This window comes from Fopius arisanus, unplaced genomic scaffold (assembly GCF_000806365.1).
Source record: "Fopius arisanus strain USDA-PBARC FA_bdor unplaced genomic scaffold, ASM80636v1 scaffold00174, whole genome shotgun sequence".
NCBI classification, from domain to species: domain Eukaryota; kingdom Metazoa; phylum Arthropoda; class Insecta; order Hymenoptera; family Braconidae; genus Fopius; species Fopius arisanus.
The window spans coordinates 15669-39006 of record NW_011887913.1 but is presented as its reverse complement, the minus strand read 5'-3'; the positions used below and the strand labels follow the sequence as shown (position 1 = coordinate 39006).

The window sequence follows — 23338 nt, the reverse complement described above, 5'->3', positions numbered from 1 at the left end:
GTTCTTTTTTCATTTTTTGTTAATTAATTTAATGAGTACCTCGGTAGCCAATCATATGCCGAGCATTTACAGTCCAGTCTGTTGTCCTTTTTTATTACTAGCTTCTTTCAATCGACGTGAAAAGATTGATAATCGGATAAATTTCAATAAAACATAAATGTTATTAATATTTTTGGGTAAAATTAATAAGACTCGGCTGTCAATCGGCTGCCATCATTGGGCCAATTAAGGCACCGATAATCGGACCGGAGTTATCATCCAAGGCTCGATAGAGCATTGGGCCAAACTCTTTTCCAAGCATCGGAAATGTTGGCGTCGAGCTTGGCCCGATCCTTAGGCCAATCCGGCCATCCCACATGGGTTGCGTAGAAACCAGGTTATCAGCCAGAGACGCTAAGAATCTTCAAGGGGAAGAGAATAATTCTCGATATAATTTTTACAAGAAAAATTACTGAAAAAATGGATAGTCCATACCGGGGTTTAGACCCGGGACCTTCCGATTATGCATCGGGTGCTCTCCCAACTAAACTATCCCGCTCCTAAGCCATTTTTTCCTTTCACCTTTCTTGTATATATCGAGCACCGTCGTTCTTCATACGGCAATCTTTTTTACATAGAAGGGAAATTTGTATAGAGTTAAGGGTTCAAACCCCCGTATTGAGTAATGAACGTTGATTCTTGGGTGGTCGGGCGTCGGAAAATTGCTAAATTGTGTCGTGAAGAGGAGATCAAATAGTAAGAAATCCGAGGTATAAAACACTTCGCATTTAATTATCACTTGTCGAAAAAATATACAAAATGTGCAAGGGTCGTTCAAAAATCGTTGAATTGAATTGAACTCAACTCGAAACACGTTATTACAACAATTAAAAAACGTTAATAATACGGGAAATTCGTTGTGCGTTGATTGGATGTTCACACACGGTTGAGAGGCGTTAGTTTAAACGTTGACTGTACGCGATAAGATGTTGACGAAGACTTGCCTCTACGACTTGCGTTAAGACACTACTACTGAAATTTGGGCGGTCCCAAACCCGAGGGCCACCGATCCGATAAACCTCGGAAGAATCCGAAATTCACCGATGACTTATCGTTGAGTTGGGGGGGTGGCGGGGGGGCGTTTTTTCGTGTCTACTTTAAACACCCGATCTGGACTATCCATATTTTCAGTAACTTTTCTTGTAAAAATTATATCGAGAATTATCCTGTCCCCCTTCCTACCTAATCCAAATCCTATCCAACGACTTGGTTGACGTCACAAAAATGTGGAACACTATACAAATTTCCGATTTTCCGATATCCGTATGGAGGACGGCGGTGGAAATCTGGGCAAGTGATAAAATTTGAAATTTTGTTCTGCGGATGTCATAAAGTTTGAGTCTCAATTCAAATTGGAGGATCAACCAGAGATACCAAGGATCGGCAAACTTAGGAGCAAAATGACTTCTGATGAAAGGATCACAGAGAAATCGGAGGGAAAATTGACTTTTTCCAGAAAACTCGGAGATCATGCCTACAAACGAAATACTTCTGGTCCTGCTGAGTGGATAATTTCAGCAATGTTAAGCATCAATAGGGTCATGAGTTTAGGAGATATGAAATAATATCTGAAAAAGTATTTTGAAAAACCCAGATGCCATCAAATTTGATAAGGAAAGCAGATGAATAAAAATATTATGCGAAAGTGTGTTAGATTTTTTTTGCATTATTAGAATTGTTCTAGACTTTCAAAACAGTTGAGATTTTTTGTAGAGTACGAGGAGGTTTTTTGCATAAAATTTCGATTACCTTACTATTAAAAAACTTTCGGAGCATACGTCGGGAATTTATTAAAGACATTACGAAAGTTTCGCAAATTTTTCAACAGATTCGGACAATCTCGAGAATTTTTTAGTCTTCTAGCATTTTCGAGAATTTTAGAAGTCTTAAAAATTCTGAAAAGGAAAAAAAAAACGACCTGGAATTTCAGTAAATTGTTCGATTTACATGGAAATTTGGAAATGAAGAGCACCGTTGCAAATTCCAATAATTTTCAATAATAAATATTCAATAATACTTCGATAATGTTTTCGGAGAATATGATAAGCCCTATAAACTTTTAATCTAAGTGGCTGCCTTTCACTTGAATGATTTTTAACGTGAAAAACGAAATAATATTCGAAACACTAATACAAACACAACTCTGAACACTTGGGTCGGCAATACAGAGAACGTCTGTGGGCTATGAGATCGGCGATAAATCATAATTATTTATTTCAGCATAACGAATTATGAATGATTCTACAAACGATGTCCTACAAATTGCACACTTAATTTGGAATAATTGAGAAATTTTCAATTTTGGTCCGCTAGCATCATGTAAAAACTTCATTAATTTTTTGAAATATTCAAATAAATATTCTTTAAGATATTTAGTTGAATTTAGAAAATGAGCCAACCATAAAGCAAAACTGAGCCAACATTATGTATATAAATCCATTCGACAGGGTTGTCTTGGAAAGTCTTCAGACGATAGTGTATCGATAGTACTACGTTGAAAATGTCCAAGGAGGTTGATATTCTATCAGAAAAAAGCTCGAGCGTATCGATTATAAATATCGTAAATATTGTACATATTGTAAATATTGTACATATTGTAAATATTGTAAATATTGTAAATATTGTACGTAGTATAATAGGCTAAATTTTCATTAACCTCAAAATTTTTTTTAAATGAAAATAATAAACTTATGAAAAGATGATCGTAAAAGTGATAATAAATTTTTTTGTTATAATAACATACATTTACACCTAGATATTGTCCTCCTGAATAAAGTATTCTCTCTTTGCAATAGTATTTTTAACAATTTAGATTATAAAATAAAATATTTGATTAATCATCGCGTTCAATTTTTAACACTGGATATTCCACAGGTAGAACGTTGGAAAAAAAAACAAAAATGGTGGCGAGAAGATTTTTCAATTTGAAAAATGTGATTTTTTTTTCAATTGAACGATTGATGTCCATGCAAGAGCTCAACAAAGTTATGCGATGGTTCAGTGGATCTATTGTTTAATAATGAGCACAAAAAAAATGAAAAATATCATGAAGAGGTTTAGGGAAACTGAAAACGTGGCCATTTTTTTTTTAATTGGATCATTCCAGAAAGAGAGATTCGGTGTTGACTAGTTTTCAATGTGTTATCCTGTAAATAATGGCTCTTTAACCGTAAGAATGATATAAATACGAGTCATCACGATTAAATTAAGTCATGATGGTCTTTTCACTTTTTAAAATTCCGCGCTTTCCCAGTCAGATATCCAGTATCTAAAATTTATTTACGTCATCGCGGCCGGTAAAACGTGTTTCTAAGCTCACTTCGCCCGAATAAAAACGCGTTTTTGGCCCCGATGACATAAAATAGCGCCATAGCCACGGCGAAATAAGTAATTCTGACTCATGCACGTTATAATCTTCACCTTCGGCTCGGACTATAAAGCCGCATTCGTCTGATTCACTTTTTCCACCCTAGGCCTAAAAAAAGATATTCCTTGAAAGTCAGCAAACTTCAGAGTCATCAATTTTCTTGAATTTTCCCGACTGTCGCGAGAGGCGTTTTTGAGATTCCCGCATAGCCTTATCGCAAGCTTCAATCAATTTGAAACATATACCTGGTCCATTTTGATGATATGTTATCTTTATCAGCTTTTTTGATGCTCCAGTAGTGTGCGGGGGAAATTGTAACATCTTGAAATGTTATGCTATTTAGTATAACTCCAAATGTATTACAGGTCATAAGTCATTTAGTTATACTTCGATTTGATACTTTTTGAACTAGACTACTCAACGTTTCAAACGTTTTTCGCATAATGTGAAATGGAAAGTGCAGCACTCAGTTTCTTGGATTGGATCATACATATTTAGTTAGATGCTTACTAACAGTAAAATGGGTAGAAACAAAACAAAAAAAAAACTGATAACACATTAAATAATGGTTTTTTACCAGGTACTGTGGAGGCACGGATTTTGGCCCAGGGATGAGTTAATGGACAGTTAAACGATTACGCGAATAACTTCATAACTAAAACTGTTCAATAAAATGCGACGCATAAAACTGATTGTTGAGTAATTTACGAATCCAATTATGCCTTTGGGAGTCGATTTTTCTTCAATACATTAACATTTTGAACGCTGTCCCTAACATCATACCTGTCTCTTAACCTACCATCCACAAGAGCGTCAGCCCACTTTTTGTTTCGATAAAATTTATAGAAAAATTTCTTGGTATTTGTGTCCCACATACGGTCAATTTATGGCAGACCTCCACATTCTTGGAACCTAGATTTTCTATACCATTCGAATAACTATTCTCACGTGAAATTAGACAATGGAAAAATCGACCAAAATATCTGTAAACTTTTTCTTTTACATATTTTATTGAGAAATTTCGTTTAAAAAAATCTCAGTGTAATAAGCTACTTCTGATAAATCCATCAGTTTCTAAATGTTATGTATAAATTTTAATAGTTAATTTGCAATTAATTTCAATATTTTATTTGTTCTAAAATAATTAACACACGTATTCCAACAAACCAAGAAGATTCACAGTTAATCCTCAGCATCAGTAACCACTGTACCGTCACTGATTTTCACATCGGGCGTAAGCCAAACATTTAAAACAACAAAACTCCCGTGGCTAGCCGTCTCCAACACACATCCACTTCGTCCACGTCGCGGTTACTTTCACCTTAACTCAAAATAAATAGAGAGGAAAGCTTTCCCCTTGTCATAGTAACAGTAATTTGGAACTTTCGCTGATACACAGTAATTGGATGTCCATCACTTTCGTAAATCTAACTGATTACGGTTCATGAAGTGCATTCAAACGTCAGCATCGCCCGTGAAATCATCAATCAACTTATTGAGTACCAGAAAAATCACACAGAAAAATCGTTAATCATCAACATGCGGTTAATCTCTAACACACTTGCTCTGGATGGATTTTGATCCATCACGTTGATTTCTCCATTAACAATGCATGTGTAAATGTGAGTGGAACGACCTCGAGAGCATCATGAGGATGACGCTGTGGAACTCAATTCATCTTCGGTGAGAAAGGTAAAACCAACAAGAAAACCACCTTTCTCTCGTTCGAAAATGGACTCGAGACTCCATAGGCGTACCACTGTAGGACCCTTTCGAGCATTCAACATCCCACCTTCATTGCAAGTAGAATGGGAAAAAATACGTGGTGTGAGTCATGGACGGCCTCCGATCGAATTTGTTGAAAAGAAAACGAGAACACGGATTTTACTTAAAACCAAGTTGCAATGGATTTTATTATTCAGATTTACTGGGCCTTTTAGGCGCAATATAAAGTATTGAAAGTGCGGAAGATTTTTAACGACTTGGGCATTGGGTTACAACTGTGGGTTTAGAAAACTGAATGACGAATTGAGGACCTTTTCAAGTACAAAATGGATTATAGCAGTGTTGGTGGAAGTAGTAACGAGACAATTAAAATGTCTGATTCTTTAGGTGAGCTACGACCCACTTACTATTTCACTAAAAATATTCGGAATTCATTAGTGTTCTTTAATAGGTGCCATAGTAAGTGCCTTCCAATGAATTTGTAGATGTAGAATTGAGATACGTTTTTTTATGATTATAACGATTTACCACCCTTTATTATAATGCCGAAAACCTTTCCATAATTTTCTAAATAGAAAAATCATTTTCTAATAATAATTCCAGAAATCATTTAATTATAAAAATTAACAATTTCAATTTCTTCTAATTCACCCATCATCCCAAAATCATGAGATTCTAGGCTGGCACGATAAAATTTTCTATATGCTAAATACATTCTCAATGGAAAATATTAATTTTAATTGTCAATTGAAAGTGTTAGTGATTAAAGTATTTTACTGACAACGACATATGGGGCATTTCATGTTAGCTCGTGAGGTTTGAACCCTCGTGGTTTTTTATTTGTTTGAAAATTCCTCCATACATTCATCACATAAATATAACATGCTGTATTTTTTTATTTTGATTTTTAATGGCGCGTTTTGCTCCAAAGGAATTTCAAACTTTTTTTTTGAGACGGTATTTACGCTTCCAGTATCGAGTTACAAAACTCATTGTTGAGACAAAAAAAGTCGTTTTTAGTTGATAAAATGAACATATATAGCAATTTATAATTATCCATCATCACGGCACTTTTGTAGCCAAAAAACGTGAATTTTCACGTTTCATTTTCATCACAAAAACGTGATTATTGAAGAAAACCAATTTTTAATTTTTATTAAATTAGTACTGCTCAGAATCCTATATTTCCGCTAATTTTGACGCCGAGCGCAACATTGAATGTCAAAGGAAAATTTTCTAATGAATTTAAAAGAAAAAAATGTTTGGAAATTCATCATTTTTTGAAGACCAGTTGTTATGTATCTTCGATGGGGATTCATGTCATTTACGTATCATACTTTTTATGAAAATGTAGGAGTTCCGATACGTTGTCATAATGTAAATAGACCTAAACTATATGGTTATCCATCGAAAAAACATGTATAATAAGTGTTCCTCAAAAAATCCTGAATCTCCAAACATTTTTTTTTTCAAAAATTCATTAAAAAATCCCCTTTTTGAGATGCAATTATGCAGTTGGAGCCAAAATCAGTGGACAATATAGTACTGTAAGCAGTAAAAATTTGATGGAAATTACAGTGGGGTTTTTCTAATAATTACGGTTTGTCACGAAAATTAACGTTTGTTAACTCTAAAAGTGATGATTCATTGAAAAATTGCAATATTTTTTTCATTGTTCACCTAAAAACGGCTTTTTTTTGTCTTGACAATTTTTCGTGTTTTTCTCATCACTGGAAGCAGTACATTACGTCTAAAAAAAAAAACTTCCAAATTCGATTGGGGCAAATCGTATGATTAAAAGTCGAAATCAAAGGATACTGGGTGTTATGGGTGAAGGATGAATTTGCAAACAAATTAAATACCATAGTTAAGGATTGAAACCTAACGGGTTGACATCGAATGCACCATGTATTAATAAACAGTGGCTGTCACAAAACCCTGCCAAGAGATAACATATATAAAAATTTAGGTCAGTTAGAAGTTTATGTAAAATTTTATTCGGAATGTCGGAAATTGTCGCTGGGTGACCGATTTTGAAAACTTCATTTTACAACGAATACTATAATTAAAGTTGCGAAGCCCAAATTAAATATAGTGAAATGGTATTTTATCATAAAGTCATTTGTTGCTTCCTTTTCAGATAATAGATATCTATTTTTAGATACTTCGGGTAATTTATGGTATTTGTGAAAAATGGAGAACATTTTGACACAATGAGCTAGATTTCTAAAATAATTGTCAGTACATTTAAAATGAAAGTCTTGCTTTTGAGTCCTAATGAAAATTGTCGTAGTTATCTTTGTCACGCACAAACGTATCCCGTAATTACTGAGTAGTAACTCGGGCAATGTTCTGAAGATTACACGTTCATGAAAGTTCAATGGAAATAGGTGAACATTATGTAATTAAATTTTCTTACCAGTGATCCTATGCATGTTTTCATCGACTGGATCGACAATTTTACCTAAATTATAGTTAATCGGGATAAAATACAATTCGAGATAAGCTCGTTAGTCCGCATATTCTAAGTTTTCATCAAGCCTCCATACATGAAAATGCCCATAAATACCCGATCCATTTGAAGTTCTTATAATAGAACTATTGAAAAATTGTGTAATTTTACTACAATCTTCTATTACACAAAAATGCTTAATAAGAGGTAGTATATAAGTAGCAATTCAAAAAATTTGATCTCATCAATCCAACTTAGTCAATTGAAATGTTTTTTTTCTGATATAGTAATATATAGATATATTCTGCAGTTCAATTTTGTGCGGCTGCTTAAAAATGCAATTCCCTAGCGACCTTCATGGAAATCGAATGAACAGCTGTTGTTAACTTCTTCTCAATTTGCGGAGATATAAACTCCGTCAAAGTCCATCGTAATATGATTCGGGCGATTTATGATTCACTCATGATCATGAATAAAACGAAATTCAACCACCTGGCCACGAAATACTACTTTTATTTAACGGGTAATTATAAAGTGGATGTGCTTCTCACATCTGATGTACTTCGTTCTCGTCTTTCGTCTTATTATAAAATTTAAAAAATAACAAAAAAATTTTGTGAAAAAATGGCGCCAAGTCGACGTGAATCTGATCACCTCCAAGACAGAAACAAGGGACAATTACTGAATAGTTGAAATCACACAGTAGGCGAACTGATTATGATATAATCGTATTTTCAAAAAAACATGGAAATATTGAAAAATGCCAAGTTTATGCTGACAGCGTCAACTAGGACAATTTTCAGCAGTTTTAGTTCCGATTGGAAAATCGATTATTGTTAATAAAGGCTCTTGTCATTCCGGCTGTAAGACAGTATTTTACGGCTGCGTTGCTTTGCTTCGCGTCCACGAAACGCTGACTACGGCTGTTATGACAAAAAATAGTGTGCGTCATACGGCCAAAAAAAATTGTCGACCAATATGATTGTTGCAACCCTCATCTTCGCTATAAAAGTTTTTTTCGGCCTAATGACAAAATATACTGTTTCAAACCCCGTCCATAGGAAATTGATTCGGAAAAAAGTCAACTTGGCGCGCCGGGCTGTTCGATAATGAACATACTTCGTAGGAAGTGAATGATTGACAAAGCTAGAGTTCGCACGCTAATTGGCAAAACGCTAAAACTATTGAGATTTGATTCAGCTTATTATATCAACAATTAGATTCCGTATACCTGACGTGTACTTAACCTATTCATCAATGAACGTCAAATAGCATATCGGTATGAGGAGAGTGGGTACCCGTCAGTGCGATGGCGCGTTCATAAGCGACGCAGGGTGGCACACTCACATTCTTAGACAATGGCAAAGAGTGGGGGACGAAGATCATCAGTGAATAGTTTAAAATGAGATATCGTGCTTATACATGATAAGATGTCCGTAACGACTGAAGTAATTACGTAATTATCAATCGATGCATTCAATCAATAATCCACTTACGAATTTATGACTTGCTAAGGAAATGCTAAAACATACTTGTAATTTTTTACTATGTTCCCGGCAATGTAATGATACTCAGTGAATTGAAGGGGAAAAATTAGGAGCGCCAAGTTGACTTTTTTCCGAATCAATTTGCTATGGACGGGGTTTGAAACAGTATATTTTGTCATTAGGCCGAAAAAAACTTTTCTAGCAAAGATAAAGTTTGCAACAATCATATTGGTCGACAAATTTTTTTTGGCCGTATAGCGCCCACTATTTTTTGTCATAACAGCCGTAGGCAGCGTTTCGTGGACGCGAAGCAAAGCAGCGCAGCCGTAAAATACTGTCTTACAGCCGGAATGACAAAAGCCTTTATTAACAATAATCGATTTTCCAATCGGAACTAAAACTGCGGAAAATTGTCCTAGTTGACGCTGTCAGCATAAACTTGGCATTTTTTAATATTTCCATGTTTTTTTAAATATCAGATTATATCATAATCAGTTCGCCTACTGCGTGATTTCAACTATTCAGTAATTGTCCCTTGTTTCTGTCTTGGAGGCGATCAGATTCACGTCGACTTGGCGCCATTTTTTCACAAAATTTTTCTGTGATTTTTTAAATTTAATATTTATATGATTTTTTTTTTAAATTGTGTGATTTCATCCATGCAGTTATTGTCCCATGCTTCTATCTTGCGTTTAAATTAGCGTCGACTTGGCGCCATTTGTTCACAACATTTTTTTATGATTTTTTTTATATGTTAATAATTACCAAACAAATGATGCAATCAAAAGTATTGGTACCTGATTTAAGCCTCTCTGACATATGTTAGTTCATCATAGTAATTTTCCTCAACGAAATATAATTTAAATATTCATGTTTTAGTTTTTATTCAGTCATTCAAGTTGATTATTGAAAAATATCACATAAAAAATTTAAATTTGAAGGTAATATTTTAATTGAAATATTAACGCTCAATTCCAATTGTTAAAGGGTAATTCACAAATATTAGGTTATTTAGGTAATTAATTTTAACTGAAATAAAATTTTTAATTTGGTTGTTATATTAAAATCATTAAATTATTAACAATCGATTCCAATTATTAAAGGGTAAGTCACAAATATTAAATGACTTGACGCTCTTTGATTGGCTTACAAGCACGGGCTCCATCCTTGTTCATGCGCCACCGCTACGGGCCCGTGCGGATGAATTCCGTAGGCGCAGACAATTTCCTCCGACTTACTAGTTTTATTCCCTAGAACAGCCCACCCAAACAGCGCTAGGGAATAGTAACGCTCTCGAAATAAAACTCTTGAAAAAGTGAATTCGTATCCGTTGCTATGGAGTTATTTTTGTAATAATGTGATAAGCGAAAAAAGTAAAAATCTCATCAGAAAGATCAACCGCGATTTATATAATGTATCTAAGGATACTTTTGCAAAATAGCGTGCGTTTAAAGGGGAAAAAAGCAATTGAAGTTTTTTTAAGGGGTTAGGGGCGAGTTGTTAGCTGTAATAATATAATACACGACAGTTCTCTGCCTGTGACGTCACCTCTGCCTGTGACGTCAACTTGGCAGATACGCTATCGCGTATCTTGATTAATAAAATAAGCGTTACAAAAGAATAATAAAGTCCATTAAGGAAAAAGGAATTATGTGATAATAACAATAAATTTATTATCCAGAGAAATATATATTCGGACATATATATCAATTATGTCCAGATACATCTGTACAGATATATCTCACCGTTTACATCGAAGATGTATTCGGAATATGAGTCGAATATATTTAAGGTATAATTCCGGCAAAACAAAGCTAGATCTCAGTGATAATTTTTGGATTACATTATTTTCCATGCGGGCAGAATACATACCATAATGAAAATCACTTGCAGATCGTATATATAGACTCCGAATGAGAATAATTATGAAGCTTCTAGCCGGATAGGCATGGTGAATCTGCCCGCAGCGAATTTCACCGCGCCAATTTTTTAAAATATTTATGGCCCACTACGATAATTCTCTGGAAAATTTCGGATCTTCGTCTTGAATCAATCAAAAAAATTGAAAATTGAAATTTGAGATGATTCTACCCTCAAATTCTGTCAAATTGAGGATAAAAAAGTACCAACACTTTCCCGGCAACACAGTTTTAAGAAATTATAAATTGCAAAGTTTGAAGCCTTTGTTGAAAATTTTTGTTAAAAAAAAACAAGTTATTTAATTTATAAATATCAGGAAATCAACATAAAGACTTGAAATGGCAAATTGAATTGGCGCCTTGAAATTCGTTTTGCAGATGCACCATGCCTGTCCAGCTAGATTCTTTATTGATATAATGAAATCGCCTGACATGAAAGATTCATTCAATTATAGTCACTTAATTTACATTTACAATAACACTAAGTATATTTCGATACGATAACGCTAAGTATATTTCGATACGAGTAAGACGAAATTTTCTGCTGCCAATCACACTCGGAAAAATTCCCGGCTGACATGTGTCGAATAATATTTTTTAACAATAATTTTACGTTCAGTCAGTATTCAGTGAACTGTGCTCATTTCGTTTATTAGTAAACGAAACGTTTTTCCGATTACTTTTTGTTTACGAGTGAATGAAAAGGCCCTCTTCGACATGAGGTGAATGTATCAGCAATGTCAAAAATGTTATTTTTACGACAAGGTGGAATCAACGAATACAGTCACAGAATCTTTGAATTCATAATAGTTCACTAGTTAAGATCAATGAATGATTATCACTTAGATTTTCTCCGATTTTGTTTGAAAACCCTGAGGTAAACGCTATTTTTTGGACTATAAATCGTATGAATTAACTACAATTGCGTCAGAACCTGTGTATATTAAATGAATTGATTTCTTCAAGGCTAAATGTTTAGAACAGGTCCACCGCTCCGATTTCTTCGGCGTGTATCTCGATTTAAGGCTCTTTTCTTCTTATTTCCGGATAACCAAAAGAGAGTCTCTGGAAGCAATTAAAACAGAAGATGCGCACATTTTTATACCGCTCCTTGCGTTACCCAGGGCCACGGCGGGGACATGGCAGTCTTAAAGAGCCCGTCACCTCGAGCCCGACATTTGGTTTATTATTTCTCGGTGGACCAGACATTCACAATGATTTTTAAAACATTATATAACAAGGCAAAACATTACATATATAATTACGTATAAATTCAGTCATATTTAATTCAACGTGTGGTACGTTACTACAACCTCAAGAGTGCTCAGCGTTATCCTGGTATGAATCTCACAAAGATCATGATTTAATGAGATCTCCTCCTTTAACTTATTTTTGACCGAACTGAGTTCACCTTCATTTATTCCCTGATTGAATTAGTTATGCTATTTGGTGAATTCATTTGGTTTATATTATATTTGGTTTATATTATATTATTTGGTGAATTCATGCGGTTCCTCAGAAAAATTCTTAAAGGGTTACATGGGTTTCCTGGGCAAAAGAACCGCACATTTTCATTTTTTTTTTCCCATATAAAAAATGCCATATTTAATTTAAACTTTTTCTTATGTTAAAAATGCACGGAGAGACAAATGTCTATATATATATATATATATATGTATGCATGGATGAATGTATGTATGTATGTATGTGTTTATTGCTTTTTTTCTCTCTTTTTCTTCACCAAGAATTGATGAAATACCATGATTTTTTAATGAATATAGACTTTCAGAAGCTCTATCTAATGACACTGATTAGTTGAGCAATTTCCATGACGATTTAGAAGAATAATAAATAAATAATTAACTAACGCTAATTTTTCACTGAAATTTGTGTTTTTTTTTCTCTTTGTTTGTGATTAGGCAGAATTTTGCGCCCCCCCCTCTTGCCCCTAATTGATACAGCTTATTTTTCCTAGGTCAAGTTAGATTTAAGCTACTCTTTTTTGCCACCGTTGGGCAACCCATCCCCAGAGATTCCTTACCCCCGTCCCCATTTCTTCCGGCCCCAGCACTCACGCATCAAGGAAGAGGATCCCACGTGACCCCGGAAGAAAGAGACATCCCCCGTGCGAGCCCCCCAGAAGAGAAGAAGAAGGACACCCGATGGCCCCCCCAAAACCAGGAAAGAAAAAGTGAAAATGATTGGCAGCCTTCACTCGTGCCACAACTGCCCCACGAGTCACAGCCCCAGAAAGAATTAAAAGAGGACTTAGTGTAAAGAGACCCCGTGAAAAGTTGCCCCGAAGAAACCCCGAACAATTTGTGAAGAGAACTGGTGAGAACTATTTTGAAAGAGAGAAACCGTGCGAAGGAGAAAAGTGTGCGGAAATAGTGTGAGAGGAACTAGAGGAGAACTATTGTGTGGAGTGTGTGGAGGATTTTTTGGGAGAAGAACGTCCGAGGAGAACGAGGAGAGAGACGGAAGGTAGGAGGATCAACCCCGAGGAAAACCGAGAGGATTTTGAGAGGACACCATTCCCCGCGAGTGCCCGATTTTTTATTCCCTGCCCCAACGAATTTCCCTGCCCGTGTTAATTTCCCCCCAACGGTGAGCCTCCAATACACTCATGTTAGTTGTAAATTAAGCCCCCTATTAATGATTACCTTTTCAGTCGGGCCCCCTCACTTCTCCCCCTTTTTCCAGAGTTAGAGTCACGCCCTGTTTTTATTAAATAATATTTCGCGTAGCCGCAAGTGAGTTGGCCTTACCCCCCACCCTCGAGTTATTAGTCAAAAGGCCCGGATTATTTTTTTGTGTTAATATTGTGTTATGTAATCAGAATACAGATAGTCAATTCATAAATCTCTCCGAGTAATCATTTCAAACCCCCCCCCCCTTTTTTTTATTATTTCAGGTCCTTCCGTCAGTTATAATCAATTTCCCTAATTTTTCTGAATATCGTAAATTCCCCAATATCGTGTCTTCGCCGGGAATTATTATATTTTAATTCCCCGGCCAAGGTCACATGTTTTAATTTCTTCACGAAAGATCAATAGAATCTCATGCATTGAAACCAATTGGAATTGAAATCAGCAGAAAGATTCGGAAATATTCATATTTTTTCGAAGAGGGATTTTCAACGATAACTCAAGTAATTTTGATCGGGACGGAATTAATGATCGCTTAAAAAAAATGATTTTAATAGGCTCTTGATACTATCAGAATAGGGAGAGAATTCGCCATTCGTGGGAAGTTGAGGTTATAGTACTGAACCTCAGCTTCCAATGAGACTCCTCTGTCGGAACAATGGGTTCTGCACTCCAGGGAGCTGTTCCACGTTAGACGGGGCGGGCATTGAAATGGCCAGGGGTTCAGATAAGGGGTTAACTGGACGGCCTGGTTGGGGACATTTGAATTCGGCGCGCTCCAGGAAACGTTACCGACAGGGATATCCTCGCAATGGTGGTGACGCACCGCGGATGATCCCCCACGCACTCCAGCCGCGTGAGTCGGGAGTGGGGAGCAGAGCTACTAGGTAAGCATTCTCCACTCCACACGGCAGAGTTGCCTTGGCGCTCTCACGAGCCAGTTGACCCCGGGCTCTGACAGCCCGTAGCTCCCGGTGGTTAGCGTGGCTATGCCGGGCTATCCCGCCTTATCACTATGTCTATCGCAGCACATTTCTTGCAGCCATGAGGGTGAGCTAACGAAATATAGGAGGAGGTATGCCGATACCTATACCTCGAGCTCTCGACATGCTAGCGCCTATGGACAGCTATCGACTTTCTATTGCTATCTAATTACACTTTCTAGATCGCTCTCGACCCTATCGACCCGATCTGCTATCGATCCCCCTACCCTACCAACCTTCCTACGCTAAGGGGAACCGACCTTACTAAAGAATCTCGCCCCTCCCCCCATAAGCTAACATACTGAGCGACCCAGTGCTCCCGTACGCGTTCCACTTTTAAATCCGCCCTTTACCCCCGTGTACTTAGTAGAAAGGGTATAATTAGAAAAACCATGTTATGTATTCGATTGATATTCGATGCCGCATGACTACTGCTGGCCCCTTTCCATAGGCCTTGCCGATGTAATCCCGCAGCTGATGTTAGCGCCACCTCCCTAATGTGAAGGTGGAGCGGCTGGAGGAAGAGCAGAGCCTCCAGCGCGGGGGTAGGGGTCGTTCTGAGCACCCCTTGATTCTGAGCATCGTCAGTCTGCCCGTCCTGTCTACCGTTTTACTGTGGCAGACCTTGTTCATGGCCGTTCACCAGACAACGGTAGCGTACGTGAGCTGTGGACGCATTATGGTTGTGTAGAGCCATTTCACGACTCTAGGCTTTAGTCCCACGTGTTGCTGAACATTCTCCTGCATGTCCAAGAAGTCATGATGACGTTCTTCGTCTGCATGGTGATGTCTTTCTTCCAGTTGAGCCTTCTGTCGAGCCATATACCTATTTTACCTCATTCGAAAAGCCCAGAACTATGTCATGAATGGAGGGGGCTCTTACGACACACCTCCTTCTGTTAGTAAAGATCACCATCTCCGTCTTGCTGGGGTTCACCCTGAGTCCATGAGACGTGCACTACTGCTGAACATAGTCCAGCGCTTTCTGCATTTTCTGGTGTAGCATGCCCTCATTCCTGCTGGTCACGAGCAAGGCCACATCGTCGGCGTATCCGATTGCTTCCACCCCCACATCTCTCGTGTCCAGCGAGGAGCCCATCCACAACGAGGAGCCACAGTAAAGGCAAGATAACTCCCCCCTGTGGGTAGCCTCTTCCCACTAGCGCCCTGACCATACTGTCCCCGAGAGAGGAGTGGACTAATCTAGCTCGGAGCATGGCAGCGATCCATCTGATGATGGACGCCTCTATCCCAAAGGATGTCGCCGCCCTCTCCATAATTCCAAAGGAAATGTTGTCAAAGCCCCCCTCTATGTCAATAAAGACAGCGAGAGTATCTGCTTTCCTTACCTTTGCTCTTTCTATCCCTACAAGCAGGTTGTGAAGTGCAGTCTCAGTGGATCTGCCCGCCCGGTAAAAATGCTGCGAGGGGCTAATGGGATTCATTTTCAGCACCCTCATTTATGCTCTTTAATGCACCTATCAACGAGTCTCTCCAGCGTTTTCAGTAGGAAAGAGCTCAGGCTGATAGGCCGATAAATTTTGGCGTTATCATAGCTGCATTTACTTAGTTTAGGAATAAACACAACTCTGATCTCCTGCCATCTACTTGGGACATGCCCTAGAATAAGACATGCTCTTAGTGCTAATAGCAGCCTGTGCAGAAGCAGCGGACCCAGTTTCCGCAAGAAACCGGGTATACACCATCAGGACCCGAACTATTTCGAAGGAGTCCAACGCTCACCGCAGCCTGCCCAACGTCACAATTTTCGAGGCCAGGCCCCAATTCGGCCTACCCTCGCCTGGCCGAACCCAATCCAATGCAGAGCACATATCTTTCCCCTGTAGAACTAAGTCGGAGAAGTGCACCTGGATCAGATGTTCCAGTATCTTATCTGGCTGGATGATAGCAGCACCACCATGTAGAATAATTCCACCCAACCCTTGCGTAGGTCAGCCAGAGAAGACCTTGCGAAGCCCAGCTACCTGTGACAGTGTCTCCAGCTCCTCGCAGAAGGTTCTCCATGCCGACTCCTTCGATTTTTTGAAAGGATTTGTAAACTCCCTCTGTACCTTCCTGTACTAAGTGATGAGGACCGGCCTCATCTCTTTTGGTGCGGAGATTTTTAAACTCCCTCTGTACCTTCCTGTATTGAGTCCAGTCCTCATCTCTTTTGGTGCGGTACGCTCGGTTTCAAAGTCGCCTAGCTAAGCCTCTCAGTCTCCCAAGCTCCCTGCTCCACCATTGAACTTTTCTTCCCACCCTGCATTGTCTGATCGGACACGCCTGATGGAAGGACTCGATTAGGGCCCTGTGGATTTTCTCCACCTCGTCCTCTTACCTTTCGATGTTCTTGGGCCTCACACGCCCGACCTCCACCCTTTCTTCCAGTACCCTCCTGAAAGAGCCACAGTCGGTGGCCTTCGGGTTTCTTCGCGTGAGTCACCGGTGCGGTGTCAGCAATGCCTTGAATTTCAAACCTGATGCACCGATGATCGCAGAGCAAGTCCTCCTGGTCCACCCTCCAGTTCACGCCTGGAAAGGAACCTTCCCCACTGCTCAGGTAGCCGATGACAAGAAAATTTTAAAGAAAAATATGCGACCTGCACATTCTCTCGAAGTAGTCAAGATTCCTACAAATTTTTGATTATAATGTTACCAGAGGTTCGAAATTACCGGAATATTTACCAATATTTTTATTTTTTTTTTTTATTTTTACATTTTTTCCTTTTCCTATTACCATTGTTACCATGGTTTGATAGGCGCCCCTTCGGCTTAGCCTTTTAGCCTCTCCTACTATCCTCTCATTATTTTTGCGGTAGCATGGGCCGACTTTCTGTACTGCGCCCATTTGGCGTGTACTGAGGGAAACCATGTAAAACCTCAGTAGCGCAGCCGGCCGGTACTGCGGGGATTCTGCTGTGTTCATCAGTCACACTGACTCGGTGAACACACCAGCTCTCCGCACCCGTGCCTGACGGCGGCAGTTTACACGCCGATGGGTGTGACTAAGCGGGCACCCATCCAAGTACTAACCCAACTGAGCGTTGCTTAGCTTGGGTGATCGCCGGAGTCACACACCGCCCGCGTGGCTACTGTCGCCGCTGAATATTTACCAATAAGTGCGTTGCAAACGAGTTATTTTTCTGGAAAAGTTAACAAACTCATTTGTGTGCAGGGAACCTTGAGGTAAATATTTCGATAAATTTCAAAGCTCGAGTGGTATTCGGGGGATTATTTTTCCGGCCAAATTTTAGTCAGTAGAATTGCACCATGAGACGAACTTTATATTCAAAAATGAGGAACGCTATTTGAGAAACGCAAGAAGTTTTAATTCAGTTTCAGATTAGTGTAATAGAACGTACAATTATTATAGACATTCGTTTTCTTAGAACCAGAATTCTTATTAACAGCTGCAGCAAAAATAGAAGTAGAAGTACAAGTAGAAGTAGAAGTCAGCACGGTATCATCGATTCATGATAGCCTTAATCCAGTTGTAAATAAGGTTTGATTGAATAGGCAGTCGCATGCCCAGTAATCTTGATGATTTGTTGTTCTCCAACTCCGGATTTAGCCAAATTGGAGACAGCTGAATGCCGATCGTTTCTGATTTTCTTCTTAACATTAAGTTCAGCCTTCTCCGCTGAATCTTTCATCCATTTCGCCATTACGTTTTGGCCAACTGGGGTATTTTTGTACCATCTCACACCGTTTGGATTCTCCCAATGTGGATTTGGAGCCAAAAAGAGCCTGTCCGATGTGATTGTTTCATGTCTTCGTTTTAGTAATTTTCTCAACAGTCTGACTGGGCACTTATTAGGAATTTCCTTATTTTCTACCAATCATTTGCTGTCAGACAACTTTTTGTTACCACCCTGCGTTGTTTTGGTGAAAATTGGGTTGTATTCCACTCTGCCAATTGTTTTTCCATCACTTTGCATTTCTTCCTTGAAGTGATGTATCAACGCAGTACTTCCCTCACCGCCCCTCCATGCCAACTCGACCGAGACGATCATGAAGAATTTTTTCTGCAAACCTTCAGGGGTGTCCTCATCCCAGACTTCGACCATTGAATCTCAATCCTGATCACTGAAGGCTGCTGCACTCGCCTTTCTTTTCTCGGGAATGGCTTGCGGAGACCTACGTTTAGCATCTCGTGCGCCTCTAACAGCTTTAAAAACGGCATCAACGAATGGATTGATTTTATACTTATCATAATACATCTCCTGAAGTAGTTCGGCTGTTTAATTCCACATCGTTTTTATCACACTCTCCTTATAATCCCCACCGTCTGTTTTCTTCATGTTATATCCCTTCAGACTATTTGCCAATTGCTCTTCAGAAGTGTCAACATCCAATGTATAGTTTCTTGCATTAAAAAAGCAGAAAACTGATTCTAAACCGACGTTTAGATTAGCTCGTCTATTAGACGTCGATTAGACGTCTCGATTAGCTCCGAGCCATTTTGAATTTTTGAGATTACGGATTTGAGTTAAACTGAAAGGAGTCAGTGCCTCTCAACAAATATTTTCACTGACTGGCGCCCCGAAAAAATTTGCAGCTATTAGATATTATTTTTTGATTTGAATTAAAAATATAAGTTTATTCTTTGGAGCAGTGGCGTATGTTACAAGATTATAAGAACTTGTCGTATTCGATTGAGCTTTTTTGTTTTATTCGTTGATCGTCACTAGGCATTTAGTTATAAATACAACGATAACAGTTGATTCAATAGTTCGCCGATTTCAACAGTATTTAATTTTATTGAATTTTTCTCTCTAGATTTTTATCGACATCGATAATTCCCTAGAATTTCGTCAAAAATAATTAATTACATCATAATTATTTAGATGAACACATCATTGCTCGATTCTACTATTATTTCAATTAATCTTTTTCTTGTTCTTATTAAATTAAATCAATTTTTACCCCCTTATTCTCGTGTCAATAATCTACGCTATTCCGTGGATACTCGAGTGCCGGGGCTGTTGACACAAATCGAGAACAATTTGAGATAAGTGAGCATTTGGTAATAGTTACCGAATTGCAGTTGAGTTAACGCGCGATTTAGTTGAGGAACACACTGTATTTCTGCTGTTCAAATTACCAACTAGCTATTCGGTAACTGTTACCTAACAGCCAGTTGGATCAATAGTAACCTCCCAATTAAACCGTTGGGTAACTGTCACTGCCCGATTTAGTTGGCGCTACTTAACTGCGTAATTAGGTAATAGTTACGGAGTCACCTTGACCTAATACTTCTGTCAGTACAGGTGAACCTCCGTTGGTTAATTTAGTCGTTTCTGGCATATACAGCTCCGATGTAGCGACGCCTCGTGGACGAGTTAGCCTATGTTAGACTTGCGCGGCTAGGGCATAGTTACTGTTCAAGATATTGTTCGTAAAATATCTGTTCAAGATATTGTAAAATGAATTAGTATCGTCTTGTTGGCTGACTCTCGGCCGACTTCGATGTAGCTCTGCCACTGATTAGGCTTGGACTCGACCTCGAACTCTGATTCCAGCTGTGAAGTCAACTAAAGCGAACGAAGTGATGTTGAACTGGAATTGGACTGAACTGACTTAGCGGAACGGCGTATCGAGTGCTCAACTTCAACTCAAGTGCCTTTCTGTGGCCCTGGGTAGTCATTATACAGTCTTGAATGAGATCCCCTTGATTACTAGTCAATTGAATCCTTGTTTACACAGTTGGCCACTTATTAAGCAAGCGAGCATATCCATAAGTAAGCCCAATACCGTTATGCAGTGATACATTTGAAATTAAATGTGCAATATTCAACTTTAACGAAATCTAATATATAGGGCTGTTCACATTGGTTTAATTAAGGTACTACCACCGCAAATTTGTTTGAGCATATTGTTGACTAGGAGTCCGTGGATAGGATTAAATAATTAACAACCCACAGAGACGACAAAGTAGAGCTGAACAATATTTAGTACGTAATTATTATATTCAGTATATACATCACATGTTGACTGGAGCGCAAAGTATTAAGAAGGAATACTCTAGGTAATATGTGAGTGGCATTTGATCGTGACGTCAATAGGGCGCGAAGATTTGACTAATCTCACAACCATATTTCAACAGAGCAGAGGGTGGGGGCAAACAACAAAGTGCCGACACATCCCTGGAACGTGCGGAAGAAATAAATGAAATGCGGTATAGCCAATAAATATGTCACAATGGTGTCAATCGAGTTCCGTTATTATTCTTCCCTCACAATAGATAGAATGGAAAAGATTGTTCAGTCTCAAATTATTTACACAAACTTGCAGATAAATTAAATTTTTCACGATACGTTTAGCAATACCGTATTTTCGTCTGGCGGAGTTAGCATCATTGTAGTCCGGTATACCTCATACCATATTATACAATTGGCCATAGTATGTGCCTTGGGGCGTATTCACGGAGAAGTCAGGTTATGTTTCACAGTTTATTATGACAATGTCTTGTGAATAAGTGCAACATTCAGTATTATCCTGAACAAATAGCATCGACGCAGAAAGGAGGAATGAGACGTAGACGATGTGAAAAGTTTTCCAGGTTCCTTAAAAATAAGATACAAATGGAAGCGTGCAAACGGTTTCTCCTTCGCCTCCCGCTGCTCCAATGTTCTAGCCTTCTTGCAGTGTCGTCGCATTCGACAATCATTTCACAATAACCCCGACACTTTCACATACTCTTTTCAGTATTATTTTAAATCCCTGTGGTGAAAAAGAATGGAAATGTATAGTTGGATTCTGAAATATGTGCAATAATATATTACGATCTTCCACATTCTGAGCACATTGTCAATTGCTTTTTATTGATTTTATGCCATCGGTGCCCGTAATCGCGCGATTCTAACCTCGCTTCGCTCGGTTAAATCGCGGATTCCGGGCACGATGACATAAAATTTTGTATGAAATGCGTGCGTAATATATTTTTCGACTCGTGGGATTGTAAAACTCGCCTTCGGCTCGTGTTACAAACCCCCCACGAGTCAAAAAATATATTACGCACGTGTTGCATAATATACTATTTGAAAATGGCATCTCATGAGACGGTGGGAGCACCTTAATGAAAAGAGGACAACAGTGTGTTTGCTGACTGTTAAAAAAAAAACTATCGTATTGGAATCGACTTCGGACAGGATTAAAATGGGGGAAAACAACCCATACTTACTCAGCTGCTGCTTTTTAGCAGATCGCGCATTCCGAGAACCAATATTAATTTTTTAGTAGTTAAATAAGCTCTTTCTTCACCCCAGGATAGTTTTTTCGGGGCACAATTTTCTATTTCTCCCATTAATAACAGAAGCTTCGTTTGACGGCGTGTTCTTACTCGGACAATTATTATAGACGGCGTTGCTTAATCGGCCTGTGCGTTTATTGATTGGCCAGTGCCTTTTTTTCCTTGTCTGCCATGGGCGAAGATCTGTGTAGTGCTTCTCACTCTTTGCCTCTCCAGGGTGCCATTTTGTAGCTCTTGCAGATCTTTCGACTGCTTGCTGGTAGGATCTTCCATAGAACGTAGAGCTTTGTCTGCGATTTCTAGGGACTTCTAGGGTATTGTGAGAATTTCTCGGAGAATCTGGCGATGTAGTTCCCGGCGGGGCTTACAATAGTGCGTATTCATTTTAGTTTTAAGAGATAAGTGGATTTGGGTTTGGTTATTCTCGTTGAGATCGTTGTTAGGCACAAATAGAAACGGAGGACTTCTTCATATGTACATACATGCATTTGGTATAGGACTATACTGAATCAAGATATTGAGTAAGTGGTTTAGTGGAATGTATTAGGTTTTTACCACCTAATTCCACCTAAGAAGACTATTTTTAAGGGAAACAATTAGGTGGAGAGGTATGATATTTTTTACACCGCTCTTTGCGTTATCTACGGTCACAACGGCGACGCGGTACTGTCTGCCCCAAGAACAATATATGTTGTTATATTCGAAGTCACTGGACACAAAAATATGAACCAATTTCAGTAATTCTGAATAGATTACAAAATCACCGATATTGTATACCAGCACCTCATTTCACCAACTAAAATCCTTGATTAAACCCGACCAATGGTCTCTCTCTGCTAGTCTCCAAAAGCTATTCAATTCGATGAAATGAATTTCACTCATTCTTCGTGTCAACAATGATAACAGGAGGGGGGGGGGGGGGCTGAGGCATTCCTGAGGCGTCTGCTCAAGACGATCTGGAGATGTATTCATTCTACCGCCTTATTGTCCCTTCCACGTTCTCTTCTCTTTCCACACTTGTAAATATGGAGGGGTCAATCTGGGTTAAATATTCAGAGAGAGGTCATTCTAGACATTGTGACCTTGGCCGGGAATTTAAAATATATTAATTCTCGGAGGAGGCACGATATATCCGGGAAAATCAAATTAGGGGCAAAAATCCAGTAATCTAAATAATTTAAGGGGGACCTGAAATAATAAGAGGGAGGGGGGGTCCCAATAATTACTCGGGGGGATTTAAGTAGATTGAATTTTAATATATTCCAGTCTCCATAATACACAGATGTCAATACAACAATTACTCCAGGCCTTTTGACTAATTAACTCGAGGGTGGGGGGTAAGGCCAACTCACTTGCGGCTACGCGAAATAGTATAACATAAAAAAATAAAGGGGGAGAAGTTAATGGTGCAAGGGGGGAGAAGTTAGGGGACCGATCTTCTAAATTCTTACACACTACCGGGG

The 23338-nt window shown here is 38.6% G+C and overlaps 1 protein-coding gene across 1 annotated transcript in view; it reads left to right on the top strand.

Moving 5' to 3' along the window:
- The first annotated feature begins 5110 nt into the window (after window positions 1-5110).
- The window catches only part of LOC105272435 (uncharacterized), a 19497-nt gene continuing 1269 nt past the window's right edge, over window positions 5111-23338 (top strand). Inside the window, exon 1 of the mRNA XM_011314577.1 lies at window positions 5111-5518. Within this exon, the coding sequence (XP_011312879.1) occupies window positions 5458-5518 (61 nt within the window). The 5' untranslated portion in view covers window positions 5111-5457. The remainder of the gene's footprint in view (window positions 5519-23338) is intronic.